This window comes from Rhinopithecus roxellana, chromosome 4 (genome assembly GCF_007565055.1).
Source record: "Rhinopithecus roxellana isolate Shanxi Qingling chromosome 4, ASM756505v1, whole genome shotgun sequence".
Lineage (NCBI taxonomy): Eukaryota > Metazoa > Chordata > Mammalia > Primates > Cercopithecidae > Rhinopithecus > Rhinopithecus roxellana.
The window spans coordinates 88055198-88078831 of NC_044552.1; the positions used below are offsets into that span (position 1 = coordinate 88055198).

The 23634-nt window shown below is 38.8% G+C and overlaps 1 protein-coding gene across 2 annotated transcripts in view; it reads right to left on the bottom strand.

Annotated features, from left to right (window-relative positions):
• Window positions 1-23634, bottom strand: part of IMPG1 (interphotoreceptor matrix proteoglycan 1) — a 158119-nt gene that overhangs the window by 79829 nt on the left and 54656 nt on the right. For both annotated transcript variants that reach the window (XM_030929175.1, XM_010372244.2), the window contains 5 exons: window positions 16971-17029; window positions 13086-13106; window positions 11047-11294; window positions 9626-9702; window positions 8661-8739 (listed from right to left, as the gene is read on the bottom strand). In XM_030929175.1, the coding sequence (XP_030785035.1) occupies window positions 8661-8739; window positions 9626-9702; window positions 11047-11294; window positions 13086-13106; window positions 16971-17029 (484 nt within the window). The remainder of the gene's footprint in view (window positions 1-8660; window positions 8740-9625; window positions 9703-11046; window positions 11295-13085; window positions 13107-16970; window positions 17030-23634) is intronic.

Consider the following 23634-nt stretch of genomic DNA (forward strand, 5'->3'; position numbering starts at 1 on the left):
CTTCCAGTTCCTCAGGAATGGACACCTACTACCATTAATGACAAACACGTCTTTTATATTATAATTAAGTGCATCCTGTCAAGCAAACCCACTTTCTCTTTGCACCAGATGGATTGTTGAATTGTGACTTGATTTTGTCTGTTCTAGTTCTGTCTTTGCATCTATGGTGCTGACATAACATATAAGGCTCCTTGTTTTTTTCCTACTATGCTGAGCTCATTCAAGACATACTGTGATGATTAATTTGATGTGTCAACTTGGCTAGGCCACAGTACCCAGATATTATTGTAGATGTTTCTGTGAAGGTATTTTAAAAGATGAGATTAACATTTAAATCAGTGGACTCTGACTAAAGCAGATTACCCTACATAATGTGAGTGGGCCTCATCCAATTAGCTAAAGGCCTTGATAGGAAAAAGACTGATATCTGCAGAGGAAAAGGGAATTCTGCCAGCAGATGGCCTTCGGACCATCGACTGCAACAAGAACTGCATCAAAGTGCAACTTTCCCTGGTTTTCCAGCCTGTCACCTAGCTTGCAGATTTTGAACTTGCCAGCCTCCACAAGAATATGAGTCAACTCCTTAAATAAACCTCCCTCTCCCTCTCTCTCCCTCTCTCTCTCTCTCTCTCTCTCTCTCTCTCTCTCTCTCATTGTGTTCCATTAGATTTTCAACTCCAGCATGAAAAGAAATTTGGTGTCTCATGTATAATATAGACGACTATGGGGGTGTTTCATTTCATGGTGATCCAGACTCTTTGACCTATCCTTCGCCATCCACCATTATCCAAAGTAGTCCTGGGTTTATTTTACTTTTTAAATAAAATATCTCTTGTATCATGTTCCTTCCTCCTGCATCTATGCTCCCAAAGCTTCACACCAAATACAGAACAAAATCCTCCACTTTCCTACTTTTCACCCACCAAGCTGTGGGCAGACAAACTTTCCCTAAGCCCCATTTTCATTACCCCCCTCATTTTCTGTAAACCCAGAAGAAACTCCTTTTTCTGACTTTTAAGGTCCTGCTTGATATATATGCTTCCCTACTTATTTCTCAGCATTCTTCCCTGAAACTCCAATCTCTGCAGCTTTGCTTATGAAACTTGTTATACTTGGGGGGTCATCTCCTCTCCCTTCATGAAAGTCCTTTATACCCTTCTCGACCCAAGTAAAGCTCCATGAGTGCTTTCTTTGATATCTCTGCCTCTCATGCTTGTCTTCTCTTCTGAACTAAAATAATTATGTACCTCTGTTTAGTCTACGTAAAGTTTAAGTAGTATTTATATTTTATACATAACATCTTACATTGTTCACTATTTCATATGTGTAGGTCTTGAATAAAGGAAGTAGATGGGAAGTGCACTGAGGTCTTTTGTGAACTTAATCTTCCTTTCAGAGCCAGACTTTGTGCTTGTTGAACAAAGAATAGTGAATGTTGAAGTTCTGGTGTTTTTAATTAGTTATTAACAACTATTAGTTGTTGATAGTTCTCAATATGACATTTCAATTTACCCCCAAATTTAGGCCTTGGAAACATCTAAGACATATATAATGGGGCATTGTTATTTAAATTGGGATTGCATCTTTGACAGCTGTCATAACAGAATACCATAGATCAGATAACTCAAACAATGGACATTTATTTCTCACAACTCGGGAGGCCATGAAGTCCAAGATCAAGGCACCAGCAAAACCAGTGCCTAGAGAGATCCTCTTCTTAGTTTGTAGGCAGCTGTCCTCTAGTTGTATCCCCACATGGCAGAAAGGGAGAGAGAGAAAAGGAGACAGAGGGAGAGAAAGGAAGAGACAGGAGAGAGAGAGAGAGAGAAAGGGAGAGAGAAATCATCCCTCTTTTGTCTCTTCTTATAAGGGCTTGGCCCTCATGACCTGATTACCTCCCAAAGACTCTTACCTTTGACCTAATTACCTTCCAAATACCATCACAGTGAGGATTTAGGTCTTTCTTCCTTAAGCCTTCATTAACCTTTCTCAAAAAAGTTCTTAATTTTACACATATGATAACTGAGTGATATATTTTTAAGATTTAAGATTTTTGTTACAATAGTCACAATGGCTTAATTTTGAAAAGCATTTAAAAGTTCATTCAAGCAGGGCTGTTCTCTTTGTCATTAGAGCTGTTTACTACTGAGGGATGATCAGGGAATAGCGCTCAATAGGTTTATCCTAATTGTTTCAGTGCTAGCAAGTATGAAAGGAAACAGAACCAAGCCAGCTTCCAGGTAGTCTGTGAGGGGCTGCAGAGCTCTGTGGCATGGTGCAAGCCTCTATTCCTGGCCTCAGCTGCTGTGTGCTGGTTTTCTCTCTGTTCAGTTTAATGTTGGAAAGAGATTAAACAGATCACTACTCTTCATAAAAATTGGACTGTGACTTGGGAAAGGAGTTGGGAGCAGCCTGGAAATAGGGTGGTCATGAAGAGGGCTTTGAGAGAATGAGGGCTTAACAGCATGATGCAACAGGGAATGACCAAGATAGCACTGGCCAGGGAGAAGTTTCCAGCAAAGGATGTGACTGACATGTCAAGACAGGACAGCTATGTAATAACTTGAGGTTGGTGACTGGGTGGTGCTGCACTATGGCTTCCTCCTGTTCTTATCAACTCAACTCACAATAAAGTTGATCCACTCATAGAAATATCTACCTCCAGAATGAAGAGGGGGTGAAAGAAGGGAATAGATTCAGGAAGGGAGATGGAATAATATCAGTTCACTAGAGGGCAGAAAGTCAAAACAATTTTCTTGGGAATTGCCAACATTTGAGGCAGGGTACTGAATTTCCCAAACTGAAATATTGAAGGACGTATTAAGTCACCTGACATTTCTAGGCTAAATCTAGAAGTACCAAGTTGAAAGAACTTCGAATTACTTTTCATCTTTTCCTGGGCATTGTAAAGATTGTATCTAGGGATGGGGTGCAATTGGAAGTCTTGTTGAATGGCCATTCTTTCTTTTCTTTGGATGACATTTTTCTCATAGACCTCTCAGAATAATTTTTATAAACAATATACTCCTGTTAGGAAAAGCTTGCTCCCTGGTAGGAAAGAACAGGCAAAAATATTGACCACTGTTGCCTAAACTCAGTTCAGCTGAGTTGTTCTTACAACTCTTTTCAAGTCTTACTGTTATCCTTTCATCCTAAAGTGGAGCAATTTAAATAACATCTTTGCCAAGCCTTCCTGATTGAGTTCAGAAGTGTCCATTTTTGGGCTAGGAGAGAGGCTTATTGCAAATTTCTTTCCCTGCATACCTACATGTAATCAATGTGGTAGTTGGTACATCACATGAGGTGGAGCTGATTCAAGTTTTCCAGCACTCTCATTTTGATGAAAGTGTTTACCAATAAGGGACATTGCCCTACACGTGAGGCTGGAACTACGTGGGTACCAGCACAGGGAAGGCACATATCCTCCAGGCATTTCCTGTCTGAGATGACAGTACTGACAGGCCTAATAAGGTCGACAGCAGTTACAAATAGTTATGAAACTGCAATTATATGCCAGACACTGAGCTTAGCACAGGAATTTTTTAAAAAGGAATAAGAGCATATCTTTTTACTTCAGGAATTCAGTCTTGGAGGGATTCCAGACATGCATAGCAATAGATTCAATTCTGTATGGTCAATGTTTGATGGAGGTCTAGATGACTTTTTGCTGTGGAATCAGGGAACAGATGGTAATTATAAATCCTTTTCAGGGAGTGGTTGGGGAAAACTTCACAGAGAAGGTAGCATGTTAGCTGAAACTAAAATATGAGTTGGAGGTCATCAAGCTGGAAGAATGGAAGAGTATTACAGGGACAAGAAAAAATAACTGGGTAAAAGCACAAGAGCATGACAATGAATGACAAATTTTGGCAATGGTGAGTGGTGTGACCAGAAATGATAGCCAAATACTGCTTTTAGAACATTGATTTGGTTCTAAGGTTTTTACTAGACAGATTAAAAAGGGAACTAGATTATTCCAATAAACTCTGACTTTCATGGAGATATTGTAATACAAATTCATTCATTCACTGCTTTAATTCATTTAACATGTATTAATTTTTAATATAGCATCTGGCTGGACACTGCCAATATAGGAATGAATAGAGACAGATGACTGTCCCTGACCACATGGAACATTAGCAGCTTGGTTTTATATTGAGTTCATTCAATTTAGCTCATGTCACGGATTCCTTTTGACAGAGTCAAAGGCTGAGGTGAGATAAAGAAAAGTTGGAAGTGTGTTAATTTCAGCATATTACCTAGATGGGCAATAAAAGACAAAACAATGCCCAATAGTACAGTAGCTCTGCTTAAAGCTTGCTTCTTCACTTAAAATACTGCAATTTATTAAGAGACTGGTTTCTACCGTAAATGGAATGTGTTGCAAGTGAAAAAGTCTGTAATTTGGGAGGGAGGACACTAAAGAACTTCTCTCCTGATAGACTAGATGATCATTCTAATGAGCTAAAAGAGAAATGTATTGTCGCCTACACACGTCTAAACCAAACCAAACCACAAAATTTTTTTTACCCTGTGAATTGGTACTATTTTTGAACAAGTTGGATACATGTTGTGTGAAGGACAGAATATCAAGTTTCTCCTATATGTGGCTGACTCATTTTTACGAAATAGGAGTGATCTTTTTGAGATGAAGTCTCGCTCTGTCATCCAGGCTGGAGTGCAGTGGTGCGATCTTGGTTCACTGCAACCTCTGACTCCTGGTTCAAGCAATTCTCCTGCCTCAGTCTTCTGAATAGCTGAGATTACAGGCATGCAGTACTACGCCCGACTTATTTTTGTATTTTTAGTAGAGACAGGGTTTCACCACGTTGGCCAGGCTGGTCTCGAATTCCTGACCTCAAGGGATCTGCCTGCCTCGTCCTCCCAAAGTGCTGGGATTACAGGCATGAGCTGCTGCGCCCAGCCGATAGGAGTGATCTTAACAGATAACTGGCCCTACAGAAAAGAATGGCTTGGGTTCAGCTACTATAAAAAACAGTAACAATAGAAGACCCCACAATTCTATATAACATGCCAATTCTTTTAGTGTCCTAGATGCATATTTTGCAAGTACTTTATCTCAGAATTAACTACTAAGTTAAACTGCTGAAGCTGAAAGATTTCTTTGAGTGCTTTACTGAGATTTTAATGGCCTGGTGGGTGTTTGGTGACACTAACCTCAAAAATTTTCCAGGCTAAAATTATCTCACTGATACTGTGGTGCAGGATTTTGGAGCCCTAATTTTCATTTTACCTGTACTTGGAAAAAAGCCAGAATTGTTTTATGAGAGAGGGAAGCCTTGTTCTTGTCCAGAGTGCCCCTCCACTTCTTTTTTTGTTTGTTTGTTTTCTATTTTCCATGTATAACTGTCTTTTTATCAGCAATGCTTCCCAGTTAGGGTTTCCAATTTTCATTGAGATATGTCATTTCTCCTCCCATTTGGGCTGATTATGAAAGCATATGGATCTGCTCTTGTCAATATGGAATATTTGCACTCTAGATCCAGGTCGGCAAATATAACTCTTCTTGCTCAATACAAATCAAAAGTTCAATTATGAGATATAATTTTTACTTATAGAGCATCGACTGAAGGTCAGACAGCACAGCTATTCCTCTAAATAATGCAAAATCAATTCTTGAATTAAGGCAGACTGTCAGCACCTAGTGCCTCCCGGAAGTTCTGTAATGAACTGGGCTTTGGCATTCATTGAACATGTCCAGGGGGGCCTTAAAGGAAACACCTGACACTGGTTTTACACAGTAGGAAGGTTCACGTGGACAGGACATGGTGCACTATAACCCAGACTGTCCTTATGAGAATTCATCAGATACATTTTTCTCCTAAGCAATTACCATGCTGTATGCATGCAGATCTATATTAGGTGACTGATTATATTTTCCTCTTTACACAGCCTGTTAAGAAGCTCAAATCATGAACCACCTAAAGCAAACCTACAGAACTCTGTGATGTTTATTTTGTATATGATTTTTCCTACAGTTATTTTAATAAATGTATTGATGTGAAACTTATAACACATAAAATTAACTATTTTAAGGTAAATGATTCAGTGGCATTTGGTACGTTCACAATGTTGTGTGATCATCACATCAATCTAGTTCCCAAACACTTCCATTTCACTAAAGGAGTAATCTTTGTTTTATTTTCTCTTCCATTTTTCTGTCCATTCTTTAAAATAAAATCAATACAAAATCTTTTTGTATTGATCCATGTCTGTAAATCACTATAAAACTTTTTTAAATGATGTTGGATTTTAATAAGCAAAATTTAAAAAATTTAATAATAAGCCACACTGCAGGATATGGAGGAGTAGTAGGCAGGGTATATGAGGAGAACCAAGGAGTCACTTCGTGGAAGCCCAGATGTAGGAGTTTCAAGAGCGGAGTGGTTAACAAGAGTCACGTGCCAGAAATGTCAAATAAAAAGAAGATGGAAATGAGACTGCTAAATTGATCAATTAGGAAGTCATCTGTGACTTTTGTGAAAGTTACATCCCTGCTTTGTGTGGTTAGAGGTGAAACCCTGTGGTGATTAGGAGGTGACATAATAGAGACTCAGAAGCCTAGACAATTTGGAAAAATTGACAGAGCAGTGAAATAGAGAAGAGGCTGTGGTTTGAGGGCAAAGCAAGTTTGAGGTTACACTGTTTGCAAAGGATGGAGCTACTTAAGCCAAATATAGTATAATAGATGTAGAAAACTTGAATAACGATCCTGGCTGTGCCACAAGCTATGATATGACCTTGAACAAGGCACTTCACATTCTAGCCTTGGTTTTCTCATTTGTGAAACACAGAAGCTTAACCAAATCATCTCTAAGATTTCTTCCAGCTTTAGTGTTCTATGGTATATTCATGAGTAAAAGAAATGTATAAATAAAATGGAAACAGTAAAGCAATTTGAAAATAAGATAATGCTTTCATCATATACTATTATTTTTATTAATCTAGCTGAAATGCTAATCTTATAAGGAAGTTTTATGATAGAATGAAAGAAAAGTATTCAGTGAGTGCTTAAGATCAATCATTTCACGAAAAGTTTTGTTTTGTTTTGTCTAACCAACTCTTAAAATAATTTGGATGCCGAAATAGTGGTTGATGTGGATTGTGGTAAATTATAAATGGCATAAATTCTTCGATATTTCTCCCATCAAGAGAGAAGGTCTATGTCCCCTCCCTTTGAATCTAGATGGGCTCTACAGCTGCCTAGCAATTAGAATGTGATGGAATGATGCTGTTTTTAGGCCCTTATGATATTAGAACACTGACACTCTGAACTCAGCTCCCATTCTGTGGCGAAACCCAAGCAACCCTGTGGAGAGACCTGTGGCGAGAAGAAATGAGGCCCCCAGCCAACAGCTCTGGGTGAGCACTGATTTGCCAGCCAGTGAGTGAGCCGTTTTGGAAATGGATCTTCAACACCAGTTGAGATTTTCCAGCTGACACAACATGGAGCAGAGAAAAGCTGTCCCTGCTGATCCCTGCCCAAATTTCAGATTTATTGGCAAAATAAATGGTTATTGTTTTAGGCCACTAACTTTAGGGATGGTTAGTAATGCAGCAATAAATAACCGTGTCAAGAAGTTAACATTTATTCACCAATAATCATGTAAATGAAATCCAATTTGTGTAAGTAATTCTTCTATCAGGCCATATATGTATTCCCTTGCATTCTGTAAAATGGCATAATAATTGCACAGTGTTTATGAGGAAAATACAGTTAAGGTAGTTCACTCAAAACTTGTAGAATTTTGTGGAGCCCTGTAACTAAAACAATAATAATCTTATTAAATATACCAGTCATAGCAAATCTCCAATGCTATTTGCATTTATAATCACAGTACATTCTTATCAGCCTTGTATCCTGGGGCTTGTGTTTTTTACTTGTACTTTTACCACAGAGCTCTATAGAATGAAAATAATAGGGGTTCTTGGAGCCACTAAATCAGCTACTTTTTGCACTAAAAAAAGGCTCTCTGCAAGATTTTTGGTCGTTTTCTTCCCTAACGTCTTCATACGTTGCTAAATATTTCTCTTTAACTGTGAAAAAGTTTGATACTATTGCCTCAAAATTAACCTTCTTGGAGATTCAAAAGTGAATCACCAAGACTTCAGTGTTGACTGATATTCTTTCTTACTTACACATGTGCTAATTTACGCTAAAGAAACACATGTAGCAGAACAGACTGTATCCATAGTCGGCATGTAAGAGGCACAGGAATACATATAGTGATTGTAAAGGCCCAGTCCACTGTTGACATGGCCGCTTGTCATGGACTTGGGCCTTAGGACCTACCTTGTCCTCATGGACTCTCAGTTTCCAAGCCCAGAGGAGATTGTTGTTCTGGGTGAGTAGCAGTTGGTGCTGTTTTGCTTTCAGCCTCCTTCACCAGTTCATTAGAAAAGGGCTGCCAGAGCTGGCTGTGGGACTGGGAACTAGAGCTGAAGGGAAGATGCTGTGGATGTCCTCCTCTGCAGAAAGGGTAGTTCAATGGACTGCTTTTCTGTTGGAAATGCTGGTGGCAGTGAACCTTTTCCTCAGTTGAGGATGGCTTTGTCACTGGTCTTTGAGGCAGTGTCATAAGGGGATTCATCGAAGAGTATGTTGTCATCTAACATAGACTTTGTGAGAAGAAACTTACCAGGTAGATCATGCTCTGCTCCGTCCACTATCTCAAGCTGGGGTTCAACAAGAGGAAGTGTTGGACTCAAAGTAGCATCCTGAAGAATGAATTTTGCAAGACAGATGTTGAGAAGGATGTCTATGTATATAAGAAGGGCTATATCCATATTTTAAAATTTTCCTTTAAATTTAAGCAAACTATTTTGTAGTTGACTTGAATCTACTATGGAGGAAGGTTCTGATATAGAAATATATTCTAAAAGGGTAATATCCATTGATACAGTGGTAAAATAAGATCTATTGCTTCTTGGATAACTGAATCTGCCTGAATAGACTTAACTAACAGCTAAGATACTTTGATTTATGTCAATCATGTTATGAATTATTTCATTTTAGGAGGGAATAAAGCTTAATTCAGCACTTCTATTTATGAGCACACCAGTGACAACTTCTGGCATAAATTAAATAAACATAAGTTTAAATTAAATCCAAAAATTATTACTGAATTTATTATTCACTTTTAAAGACATTAATTTGCATTTATCAAACCCCCTTAAATAAATACATAGGTAAATCCTTAAGACATGACATAAAAACAAATTTATAAAGTATGATCGTGTTTATACATATTTCTGAAAGTCAAAGTTAAATAATATGTTCTGCTTTAATTATTCTTTTCAGTTCATGAAAATGTGTTTGTTTCATTAAAAACAGAGGCCATCCTGATTCTAACTGAAACAAAAATCTAACTAAATTGAAGGAAACTTTGAACTTTGAGATATTTGAAATGCAAGTTGTATTATATTTTATTAATACAGATACTGAAAGTGGGTTAAGCAAGTGCTGCTTGTAAAAAACAGAAAAGAATATAATTAGCATTGCAAAGGGGATTTTGCTCTGTTCAGTTCCTAAGCTGATTTGTTCTTTGATGGAAGGTTTTGAGACTTTGTTCCTATTTAAAGAACAAAAGGACAACAAACTCACCTCTGTTGTATCAGCAAAAGATGTGGGCAGCTCTGATTGGGTATCAGGACCAAAGGCTGGCAGTGATCCAGCAATTTCTGTGGGTAAAAAAATCACAAGATTTGAGTGTATCTTTCCTTTTTCTTTTGAGGTTGGGGCAATAAAACAGTCCAGGTTGAAATATGCAGAATAACCAATCCTTAAGGAGTAGTACAACAAATCATTAAGAAACCAGAGGCATAGAAAAAAAGGTCATTAATCTGAATGATATATTGAAGGACAGATGCAAAGGGTGCATCTTGCATGTTTATGTGATAAGAATAGTTATTAAGGTGGATTTTTAGGGTGTTCAGTTTTATTCTATAGATTTGGACCAAGCAGGCTGACTAATTATCTAGACCATTGGGATAAAAATATGACTAAGCTGGTAATAAACAAAATGATTAGAATAAATACTGGAACCAATGATCATTTTTGGCAAACTTTCAGCCTAAAGCCTGATTCTCAGAACGCCAAAGAGGGCTCAAAAGAGAGAAGCCCCGAGTATCAGGTTGTCTCTGAGAAGCTTCTGAAGTTGACCTTTTCTTGCCTGTGAATTTCCCTGGCCCTTCGTCTTGTCCTAAGAGACTTTTATGAGATTTTCTAGTGGTAAGAGTGCCTATCTTAGGCAGAAAACAGAACTGGCAGAAAATGACAGTTTCATGTCGTGTTGTACTAAATGGCATTTCCAGTATCCATCTACTTTGCCATTTACTGAACCTACTGTGGACTTCCCTCTGAGGATCCTGAGTGTGCCTGATGATCTTGTTGACTTCTTTAAATCCACTCTCCCGTCCTCTCCCTGCTACTTTCTGCCCCAGAAGTTTGAATAATATGGGCTATATCAATGGTTCCTTGTGCTCTGTCTTTGGCATGGCTTACAACATTAGGCAACACTTCCAGTCTGGAGATAGTAATGAGGCTTGCTGCTTCTAGCCCCAGGGAACTCTCCTAATCCTTTGTGTACCAGCAAACCTTTACAAATGGTCCCTTTATTAAACTCTCCTCAAATTATACTAATTTGAATGTGCCATCTGTTTCTTGCTGAGATTTGACCAATTGACTAGATGAGAGAATCTGTTTAGATTGTGCCAGGGTAACAGAACTGTCTGTGAGTTCTTTTCTCTGCCTTGGTTCCACTGGCTGTCTGCAGTTGACTTAGAACTGAACTGAAACCCTTGGATTCTCCTAGAACTGCCCTTGGTAAGAAGTGGGTACCAAAGACATCAAATGAGACATAGGAAGGAGTGAGAAAAGCTAGAAATGATACCATACATGTTCCCGTCACAGTAATGATTGACTTTAGAAGACCCAAGTTAAAATGACAGTTTCCATGAGACATTCACATTCTTAGTCTCTGTCAAAATGAGAATAAACTCAGAACTAAGCAATCACTAACTGACCATCAGTGAACTGAATTGTCCCCACATCCAAAGATTGCTCTTCCTCTAGTGCTTTGCTGATCAGCCTTTTGAGGTCTGTAGCTGTGAGATAGATCTCTGGTTGCTTGTCCTCCTCCATGGTTCCACGATAGACTTCCTCACTTTCAATTTTGTTGGAATCAAAAGACAGGAGGTCACTTGCAGGGCTTTTTGCTTCTGCACTGTGTCTCTTAAAGATGGCTGTAAGTTGCATCTCTGTGGAGCTTGAGCTGTGGATAGCAGAAGACACATTCCCCACCCAAAGCCATTGTTACATGCCTTGTAAAGGGAGTCACTAGGTTGCTACAAAGCTTCAGGATAGCTTCCACGTCTTTCCTGATGGGCTCTGAGAGAATATCCCACTTTAAAACATTTCAACATTTATCAGAAACTTAAAATATGAAAAAAGAACAAACACATATTTTGGTTCTAAAATAGAATGGCAGGAGGGAGTTCAGTCCACCACAAAGAAGGATTACTAACTGAATCAAGCGACTATAGATTTTTACCTCAGGTTTTTTTTTTTCTCGACAGGGTTTCACTCTGTTACCCAGGCTGGAGTGCATTGGCATGATCATGGCTCACTGTAGCCTCGAAGTCCTGGGGCTCAGGGGATCCTTCTGCCTTATCCCCCAGCATAGCTGGGAATGCAGGAAGGAGGTGGGCTAATTTTAAAGTTTTTTGTAGAGACAGAGTCTTGCCATGTTGTCCAGACTGGTTTCAAACTCATGGCTCAACTGATCTGCCTGCTGTGGCCTCCCAAAGTGCTGGGGTTACAGGACTGAGCCACTGTGCCCACCTAGGTCTTTTTGAAAAAGTGTTTTTAGTCAAAAGTTGCTGGTATTGACCACTATTTTTTGTGATCTTGTAAGTCATGCCATACCAGTCAGGAAGAAGGACAAATTATCCTTTCTTCTACAAATAGCCTCCTTTAGGAAGGTCTATGAATTAGCAATGTAAGATATAGCAGTAGGATAATAGTATGTATATATATACACACACACTATATATAGACTATTGTATATATAGTGTGTATATATATACACACTATATGTATGTTAAAAAGTCCAAATTACCCTTCTATATACCCACATATATGTTGTAACCAAGTAACCAAGTCAAAGGTTCAGTTCTTAAGGCTATTTCTTTTCTACTTTTTTTCTAAGAAGTATTTTTTATTTAAAAAATACAACTTTAAATGAAACATAACACTCTTTTCCCTCAAGCTGCTTTTAAAATAACATCTTGGAAGGAAGGTGTGAGAAAAGAGAAAGATAAGCAGTACATAGGTAGCTGTATTTATTATCCTATTCATTAACTCAAAGCTTTTTTGCATGCAAAAATGAAACAGGATTCTCTACATCTCTGCCTTCAGGAATCAGGTTTTACCTTTAGTTCATGTCATAAATCTATACAGAGTGATGTAGAAGTGTTTTAAGGCCACAGAAACTGATCACGTGTATTCCTGGTGGTTTTTCAGAGCATGCAATCATTTAGAGTCTATTGTTTGTTATTTCACTAGTCAATTACAGAGCCAAAGTTGGGTTCTTATTACTGAGCTCTCCAAGGTATAGTGAGTCCTTTTCTCAGTTCACATTGACCTTGGAAAGGAGCAAATTAGTTTCTCTGCTTTATTCCAGACTTAGGTTGATTTCATGTATGTGTGTGCTTTCAGATAGACAACTGCCCCATACAAATGGCATTTAAGAAATAAAGTATGCTTGCAGCACAGATATGTGTTTTTATTTTCTAACTATACCTTGAGTATGACAAAATCCTGTTCAGTTGATCAAGGAAATGTATACCTATATACCACATAGTGACTTTGATTAGAGAGTTTTTTTTTTTTCTTTAACTACTGGGTAATTGTTCAATTACTTCCATTCAAATAAGAAACCGTCAAAAAGTAATGGGCTTATCCCAGACATTATATGTAAAAATTATTTGTGCAAAATCAGTATATAAATTTGGGGGAGGGGGAAATGTACTATATTTCAAAACATAAAAAAAGTCCAAATTACCCATCTTTTTCTTTCTTTGGTCTTCATTTCATCATGCACAATGGAAACATGAAAAAGAGAAAAAATTTTAATGACATTTATTGAGACATTCAATGAATTATTTTATATACAAAAGAAAAAAAATTTCCTTCCATTGTCTCTTATGTTTGTCCAGAGCTTTGAAGGAAACATATAAACTGCCATCAGAATTTGAATGGAAACTTTGAGAGCGATATGAATCTAAGGAAGTAAACATCATTATATGTTTCTGATTAGGATTTGAGCCTTAGTTCAAAGATTATCTGTACTTTTGGTCTTCTTCTTAAATTCCTTAATGTCTTCATATTCCACCTAAAGAGCTGGAAATGTAGCCTATATGTTTTACATTTTGGGTGGTGCTGGTGCAGGAACATTTTTAAAAAGTACTTTGTAAATGGATTTCTCAGTTCTTACTGGCATTAAATGATTAGTTGATTCTTGAAGATAATTTATCTGAGGCAAAACCGTGGAACTAGTGTTTTCTTGACTGATTATTTTTTGAATTGTTGTAATCAGTAAGCTTTGAGGGATTGGTCCAATTCACCATGGGACAGCTTGCAAGAAAAACTAAAACTTGTTTACTGGGTGAGTGGTCTATACCAGAACGTTTACATGCATTCTCATTTAATCTTTTCAGCAATGTAATCCCAGCTTCACAGAAAAGGCAACAGGCACATAGAAGGAGGTGTCAAATGGGAACTGCAGGGTTGAAACCCTGGCCTTCCTGACCGCAAGCTTGGCTCATTTTTCCATGCTACCACCTGCTTGTGCATGAAAAAAGACCATTTACTCACCAAACTGATGAAAACATTTTGGACTCCTTTGGACATATGTATGAATTCAGTTTAGTAGTTATGTCCAGCTTTCTCCTTTTACATTTCAAATGGCAGTTGCTGCCAAAGACACTCTACACATGTGATAGGATTGGGGTTGTTGCCCTTTCTGCCTGGACTATATGAACTAATTGAACTTTCATCCCCAGATGTAATGTGACTGAAATGTACCTGCTACAGGCATACCACAACCCTCCTTCTGAGGCAAGGAAGAGTCTATGACTATCTAACTAGTGCTGCTGTATGGGGTGAGACCTCCTTTTCTACCAACCAGACACTCATCCTGCCTCTTGCTTGTTTTCAGCAATAGTTTGTAATCCACGAGGTTCTGTAAAGAGGCCAGGCTTCCTGGGTCAAGACCCTAGTCCTGTTAATTTTCAAATAATTGTTTCATTGAGGTATCATTGTGATAAACAAACAGGACATATTTCTGGTATACAATCCAAGAATTTTGGTGCCATACACCTATCAAACCATTACCACAATCAAGATAGTGAGCATATTAATCATCCGCAAAGCTTAGTCATCCTACTGTGCCATTCTTCCCCTCCTATCCCTATCTGCCTCACCTTCCTAAGCAACTGCTGATCTGTTTCCTGTTACTATAAATCGGTTTGCATTTTCTAGAGTCTATTATAAATAAAATAATGATGTACTTTTGTTTGACTTCTTTCACTCAACATAGTTATTTTGAGATACACCCATGTTGTTGTGTATTCCAACAGTTCATTTCTTTGTTGAGAAGTTGTCTATGGTAAGAATATGTGACAATTTGTTGCCCTGTTGATAGACATTTCGGTTATTTCCAGGTCTTGGCTATTAAGAATAAAGTGGCTTTGAACATTTGTGCGCAAGTATTTGAAGGAGTATACTCTCTAACAGGACTGCATGATTGTTAATAGTTTTCTGCCTTTGCTGAGAGATAAAGCAATATTTAAAGTGGAATTTTCATTGTTCATCCTCATAATTGTGTTAATGATACATTCTAGCTACTTCCCAGTCACGTTGAATTCAGTGAAGTCACTGATAAAAAAGTACTTGTTAAATTGTAAAGCAACCTTTATACAAATGAGCTGGAGGAAGGTCAGTACCAGGAGACTCACAGGGTCTTTGGTCTTCTTCAGGGATCTGGCCCACAAAAAAGCAATTTCCTTAATAATATGTTTACTTTATAATATTGTGAGCATCATTATTAATGATTACAATTTTGTCACTGTCATGACCATATTATTTATTGTATTCAAGGGCCAAAATATTTTATATATCTTTAAAATATTTACCTTGCAAAATTTCATCATCTAACATTTGGTTTACTTCTAAAACATATTTTTTAAACACTAGTTTTTCATTTATTGAAGGGAAGTGGATAATGAACATTTTAACATTCACCAAAAGAACTGTTCCCATCATTTCCTTCAGCTTTAAATTAAAAATTTGTTCTTCCACTGCAGTGGTTTATTCAGAAAACGTCTGCATTTATGCAGAATATTTTTCTATCAACTTTTATTTTTCTCTAATCCATCTGATTTCACAGAAAATACTACAGAGCAGCATTTTGAAATAAAGAAAAATGAGTCTGCTTTGGTAGATATTAAGGGTTTCATCTTTTATAACTTTCACTTTTCAGTATTTCCTTTCTCTGGAGTTACACAAATCATAAGGGCCTGATAGCTTTGGAAGAAATAAACCAAGAGAGCTCCCTGCAAAGCTATTTCTTTTTCTGGGCCGGTGGAGCCCTTGCTCTGTGCATCTTCTTGCTTTAAGACAGTAGGCAGTGAGGCTGGGCGCGGTGGCTCACGCCTGTAATCCCAGCACTTTGGGAGGCCGAGGCGGGCGGATCACAAGGTCAGGAGATCGAGACCACAGTGAAACCCTGTCTCTACTAAAAAATACAAAAAAATTAGCCAGGCGAGGTGGCGGGCGCCTGTAGTCCCAGCTACTCAGGAGGCTGAGGCAGGAGAATGGCGTGAACCCGGGAGGTGGAGCTTGCAGTGAGCCGAGATCGCGCCACTGCACTCCAGCCTGGGCGACAGAGCGAGACTCTGTCTCAAAAAAAAAAAAAACAAAAACAAAAAACCAAAACAAAAAACAAAAAACAAAACAAAACAAAAGACAGTAGGCAGTGAAGGAGCCAGAACACTTCTAGGGAAGCCCACTCTCCTTGGTTTACAAAGCTCGTTTGGGGCAAGAAATCTCATTCTGCTCACACCAGGACTGACACTTACCCTGTGGCACATTTTAAAAATAGCACATTATGAGTTCACCTGTAGATGTTTTGAAAAATGAGAACTTAAAGAAAAGATTTAAAAATTATTTCTCCCAATCATGAACCCACATGAGAATGTTGTGATGCTGATGGATACAGCCCTCCTTGTGCCAAAGATGTGGGAACATGGTTAAACCCTTTTTAGTGTGGCACTATCTTATGATCTTATGTTTTTATTTAAAATTTTAATTTAATAATTTTTGAGTGGTAATACAGTACTATGAGTCAGATGTCAAAATGACATAAAAGGTATATTTTAGAATGTCTTGCTTATGCTCCTATTCCTTTCCACCTCATTTTCCCAACTCTCCTATCCTGATAGCGATGACTTTTTATTGTTCACTTATCTCTCTTGGGCAGCATGGTTTGTTTAAATAGTGATGCTATTTAGTATCCCATAGGAAACCAGGCAATCAGACACCAAGGCAATTAATTGCTACTTTGTTTTCATCTGTCTCTACTGAGGTAGTTTCCTAAGAAGCTCATTCATAACCACATGGCCAAGGACAGCAGATGAGCTCTCTATAGAGAGCAGTATTTCTGATTCCCAGAAGGAAGGAATACAGCTCCTGTGCTACCCCTTAAGAATCACCTGGAGTCATGTTCTAATTAGACAGTTCCTTTATCTGAAACATATTCCGTTTCCAGGATTTGGCAGAGCTAAACAACTGGGGAAAAAGGACCTTATAATCCTCATGACATTGCTTTTAAAAAAGGATAGGAAGAAAGTAATTTAAACATTGAGAAGAGTTTGATTCTCTTACTTACCTAAATCCTAACACATGGATTTTTTTGAATCCTGGAAGTTTCTTAAATATCTTTTGCATCTGCAGAGAGAAAAGCATTATAAAATACTCTTTGGTTCTACTGGGTCAGTTCTTGCCTAACTGAAAAACCTAAACACTTTTGATGAGTTAGGGGAAGAGCTGAAAATGGAAAATTATTATTTTTTCTTTTTAAAAAAATCTCTCCAAATTAATCAGATGAAAATGAAAAATTGAAACAACTAAGGAGGCCAAACTCTTTGTTCCTAGTGATTTCCAAAACCAGAAGATTTTCCTATTTATTTAAAAGCTGTAACTGGGTAGTTCTGATCTGCTCTTATGGTTACTTTAAATATAATATAAAATAGCTTTAAGGTGATATTTGAAGGAAACTTTTTTGTTGATAGGAGTTTTACTTATACACATAGAGTAATATTTTCTGACTATAATTATAACTAGTGGTAGCTATAATATTTTAATTATGATATTTTCTGAATTAATGATATGGCTTGGAAAATATAATGTGAAAGGGATGATTACATTCAAAATGGCTGCTGCACCTAAACAAAGTGGTAGAAATAGATTCTAATCTAATAGATTAGATTTCCTCTTAGATTCATATGGACTTCACAATAAATTTTCTTAATTAATTTGATCTTACTAATGAGGCCTGTTATCATAATATTTTATAATTGACGTACAATTGCTCCATCCTATTCCTGTATTTACTTTCTACTTTAAACATAAGGAGCCATCGAGCTTTCACCTTCAGCCTCCCTGCTTCACACACTCTCTCCTTTCTTCTGGAAGCTCTACTGTAGATGCTGTGCTAGGCTCTGAGGACACTGTCACATGGACAAGTACTGCCCCATCCAGCTTTCCCGTTGGAGACTGAGAGGCAAGAAAGACTAAGATGAATGGATAGTGGTTGAGTAGTGAAGTTTGGGAGAGAAAGCAGGGTGAAAGGTGAGACTGAACAGGTGAGCAAACACCCATCCCTTTCCTCTCTTCCCTGTCCCCTCTCTCCTATCCTTGTCCCGAGGGGATCTCATTTTCTCCAATGACTTAATTGATCAGTGATACATGGCCTTGAGTTCTCCACATAAATATCCCAACATTTGCCACTGAGTGAATCTGCCCAAACCAGGGCCATTCTCTTCTTCCCAAATCTGCCTTTGTCCTCAGCCTCTTTGCCTCAGACGGGGTCATGAACCCTGATTATCTTCCATGCTAGTAAGTGCAGCATCCCTAGATACCTTCCCTCCTACCCCCCACACGCAGCCACCGACTCTGGTTGGTTTGAATTCCACAAGGCCTTTTGTTTTCCCCATGTTCTTATTCACAGGGCTGGCACACCCTCCCTGAACCAATTGTCAACCAGAAAATGTTTAAATTTACCTACAGTCTGGAAGCCCTGCCCACTTCAAATTGTCCTGCCCTTCTGTACCAAACCGATGCACTTCTCAAATGTATTTGATTGATGTCTCATGCCTCCCTAAAATGTATAAAGCCAAGCTGCACCCTGACCACCTTGGACACATGCTCTCAGGACCTCCGGAGGGCTGTGTCATGGGCCATGTTCGCTCATATGTGGCTCAGAATAAATCTCTTCAAATATTTTACAGAGTTTGACTCTTTGTCGACAATGAGGACAGTGTTTCCCTGCTTCCACAATTAAATTCTGTAACCATCCTCTCCTCCAACATACCTTTTAAATCAGAGTGGCACACCCTCCCTATCCCCACTCCTGCACTGCTAAAATGGGTTTACGTGTGTGAGTGGGCAGAGAAGAAATGGTTTTCTGGGTGTGTTTCTGGGTGTGTTGGGAGAGGAGGAAGGAGAAGGTATCTCCTTGACTCCTTTGAAATACATTTATTTCGAAGTTAATCTTTTTATTAAGAATCTTCACTAACAATTCCTTGCTGGACCCACTGAACAAGATCCAACTGTTTAGAATGTCATTTAAGACCCTCCAGGAGCTGCACCCCACCCTCAGGTACCTTAACATTCACTTCCTGCTATCATTATCCCCTTGGCCAATATCTTGTCCTTTACTGACACTAAACTAACCCTTGTTCCTTCCCACACACAATATGCACTTCTGTTTCTTCAGGTTCCAATGAATTATTTTCTATTCAATTTTTCCACCCTCTGCTTATTAACTTTCCCTCCTCCCCACACTGCACCCATTTTCAAAGCCAGCTCAGACATCTTCTGTACTGAAAAGCGTTTGTAGAGCCCCAAAATCAGGTTCAATTATTTCTTCTCTTTACTATTCTAGAGTTTATTGCAGTATACCCCATAAAAGTCTGTGAGGTACATGTCAGTTTCCCTCACTGAGATCATGATCTTTAGCCATGTCTTGTTTATTCTTTTCTTTACCTCCCTCCTTCTATTTAGCAGATTGTCATACACATAGTAGGGACTCAGCAAATTTTGTTTAATTGAGTTGAGTGCATCTCTTCATTCTCTAAATTCATTATCATTCCACTGTGTTGTCACCGTATCAAAAATTACTGCCAACTCTACATTATTCATGTGAAGGACTACAGCAGTGATGCACAGATAATCCCCAAATCACTTACACTGGGCTTTAGACTGTAGTACGATTTCTCTTCCCCCAGTAGACTGATTTACCTTCTAATTATATGTATGTTTTGTGACAATATTAAAGGCAGTTTCATCCCCTGAACATAATTGGAACCACAGTGATGAAGGTAGCTCAGCTTTTGAGTGATCAGGAGCTATTTGTACAGGATGGGGTTTAAATATTGGTTCTGCTACTTTCTAGCAGCAAGATCCTGAGTTTATTGCTCAATCTCTCTGAATCTTGGTCTCCTTACCCAAAAAGGAATAACAATGATGACTAATAAGTAACAAGTGCCTGGCACACAGCTGGGCAATTAGTGATTTGTATTATTTACTTTCTTATTCTCTACTTCTCCTACTGGATTACTAGCTCCTGAGAGACCACTTTTCTCTTACTCCCCTAAGTGAGCACACGGCATGGAGCCTGGAAAGAGCAGAGCAAGTCTTTAGTTAGTCATTTTTGAAACTCAGAGGGAGGAAGGACAGGAGGTGGGTCCCTGTAGAGGACAGTGGCAGAAGGCCTGGGGAACAAGTTTCTGTGTCTCCACCCACACCCCGCCATGGGCTCAACAGAAATCTAGGAAGTTGGGTTCTGCAAAGCTAGTCTTTACTCTGAGGGCAGGCAGGAAGGTCTGTGTACACGCTTTGTGTCTGCTGTGGCTTCCCAGGACAAACAGCTTTGGGACCACGGGGAATTTGCCATGCCATTTCAGTAACTGCTCCAGGGATTTAACATTTAAATCTGAGCTGCAGTTTCTGGAGCAACAGATTCAGATCCTGAATCATCCATTTTTCTTCTCCAGGGTACCAGAGATGCTGTTATATACATGAAAACAGTCAATCGACCCTGGGACTGGCACTGTAGATGCCTGCAGCTGCAGCATCAGCAACAGGGAGCACTGCGGGGGAGAGCTCTCCTCCTCTCCAGGAGGGCTCCATGGCACTGGCTTGGGTGGAAGGGATTTATTGTTTGTGTTCATGCCCTCTTTGTGAACCTGTCTGGGATTGATTAAGAATCAACTTTGTTTAGGAGTGTGAGGAAGGCATCTAGGGAGGAGATGACAAAAGCCTCAGTTAATTCTGCTAAATAATCTTCTGGGGACCTTCTAGTCATGGAGCACTAACCACTAAATTGCTAATTAAGTGCCCAGTTAACCTTATTAATAATACTGAATGCACAGGAGCCTCCCTGATTCTGCTGGAATGTATGTTAACTGGGCTATAAAAAGGCAGCCGTGTTGAGTTCTCATGAATGTTTGCACAGGAGAAAGCATTCAGACAACAACTAAATGATTCCTTTTGACATTTGTATTAAATTGCTCATTAGGTTTATTGTGGAAATTAAATTACTGCAAAGCACTGTCCATTAATTCCTGATTAGGCCTGAATGTCTGTGCTAATGCAGGCATTGGGCTGTGGTGGGGCTGATTAGTTATCTGATGGCAGGCTGTGAGGTGGTTGGGGCCCTGCTGGGGAGCCTGGTGAGGGAACAGATGTTGTAAGCAGAGGGGTTCCATCTTAGAGAAATCAGTGACGACTGCGCAAACGGAACCATCAGGACTGATGCCAGGGGTCTCTGGAACAAGATTGGGCAGGGTATACTCTTCTTTGGCTTATAAGTTTTTCAGAGGCTAGCAAGACATGCCTGTTTGGCCGGGCGTGGTGGCTCACGCCTGTAATCCCAGCACGTTGGGAGGCCGAGGATGGTGGATCACCTGAGGTCAGGAGTTCGAGACCAGCCTGATCAACATGGTGAAATCCTGTCTCTACTAAAACTACAAAATTAGCCGGCCGTGGTGGTGCATGCCTGTAATTTCAGCTACTTGGGAGGCTGAGGCAGGAGAATCACTTGAACCCGGGAGGTGGAGGTTGCAGTGAGCTGAGATTCACCATCGCACTCCAGCCTGGGCAACAAGAGTTGAACTCCATCTCAAAAAAAAAAAAAAAAAAAAAAAAAAAAGAAAAGAAAAGAAAAAGAAGACATGCCCGTTTGATGATGACACAGTAGTCCTTTCCCACAAATATTTATTTGGGAAAAATAGGAGGCATGGCATGGTGGTTAAGAGCAAGAGTTCTGGTGCCAGGCTGCTTGGGTTGGAATCTTGGCTTTGCCAGATAATAAATGTGACACCGTTGGACATATTAATCTCCTTTCCTCAGTTCCCTATTATAAAAAGAGGAAATAATTTTACTCACTTATAGAATGAAAAGTTAAATGAGTTAGTACATGTGAAGCATTAAGAAAAGTACTAGCTATTATGTCTATACACAGCAGTTTAGACTTGGAAAGGAACTCTGAAGTCATCTTATACAACTTCTAAGTGAGGAAGTTAGGCTAGGACTCTCCAATTTCTCAGAGCTAATTTTTTGGCAAAACCAGGACTAGAACTCTGATTTTTAAAAAATCCCAATGTATTTGCATTACTCTACATCAAATTGTTATAGGTGTTTAGAAAATTGACACTAGATCATCGAAGAGCCTATGGCCAGTTACTCTGCTTTGAAGATATTCTGACTATATTAAGGAATTGCCAAAAAGAATGTTCCAAAGAAAAATAGTTTGTTAACGAACTATTTTTTAATTCATTTGGTCTAATAATCCATGTCTGAGTAGTTTTCCGGTTCATAAATGCCCCATGCTGATTCTTTTACTTTGACGTTTGTAGAAAGAATTCTTTACATTTTATTGACTGAATGCTGATGCAGAGAGAGGCTGGAGGTTAAGAATGTTTCACTTATTTGTCTCCTCTCTGGGTGAGAAGAGATAAGTATTGAATTCTCCAACCATGAGAAGGGGGTCTGTTTGTTCCCTGGCCATGCTGAGTAAGATTCATGTGCACTCCTGTTGTCCACAAATGTAGTTCTTGGCTATGTAATCTCATGGATGCTTCTATTTTCAGTTGCATTTATACAAATGATTACTGAGTAGTTAACTGCATCCCAAACTCTGTATTAGAAAGTTAGGCATCAGAGATTGAAAGAACAGCTCCTGTTCTCTAGGAGAAGCTCATAGCCTGGTGGTGATGAGTAGGGTGAATGAAGAGGGAGGAATAGAGACAACAAAGGCCATAGATACATAAGCAAGCAATATCAAGAAAGGGTGTTGTGAAAGCAATGAGTGAGCCCAGGAAAGACACTGGATGCAGAATGGGTAGAGGAAACTTTCCATGTTGAAGTATGTAAAACAAGACTTGGGGAAGGGCATGCTAGACAGAGCAGACAGCACATGTAAAGGCTAAACAGTCGGAAAAGTTGGAAATAGTTTGCATTCCTGGAAACTAGAGTGAAAAGGAGGGGGATGATAAGGAACTGGTATACGGTGAGGCTCAAAAACAAAACAAAACAAAAAAAGCAGAGATCTTATTATGGCATATAGATGCCACACTCAGCATAGTAGCTGGATTTATCCTGCAGGGAATTGAAGAGCGTTTGAATTTAATTAGGGACAGACAGATGTAACAAAGGTCAGAGATGGAAGAGACATCTTGGGAAAGCTCCTCAGTTTATTAATTGATAACATGGACAATATAATTGCCTTCCTCTTATCACCCATGAAAAATATTATGTCTTTAAATTGCATCAAACTGTAAAAATAGAAATATTATGTAAAGACAAAGTATTATGAATTAAGAATTTATATTTTAATCCAGTATCTTCTCTACTTGATGCCTAATAGTCATTTTATTTTATTTAAATCTACTTTATTGAGGTATAATTGACATATCAAAAGCTGTCCATATTTAATATATACATCTTGATGAATTTGTCTATAAGTATATACCAGTGAAACCATCACCATAATGGTAGTCTAGCTATAGAGCATCTGCATAATGTCTTTCAGTTAAATGAGATTTTAAAACCTACTAATTTTTATTTATTTATTTTAAATTTCATTCATTTATTTTTTGGGACAAAGTTTCACTCTTTCACCCAGGCTGGAGTGAAGTGGCACGATCTTGGCTCACTGCAACCTCTGCCCCCTGGGTTCAAGCAGTTCTCCTGCCTCAGCCTCCCGAGTATCTGGGATTACAGGCACCCACCACCACACCCAGCTAATTTTTGTATTTTTAGTAGAGACG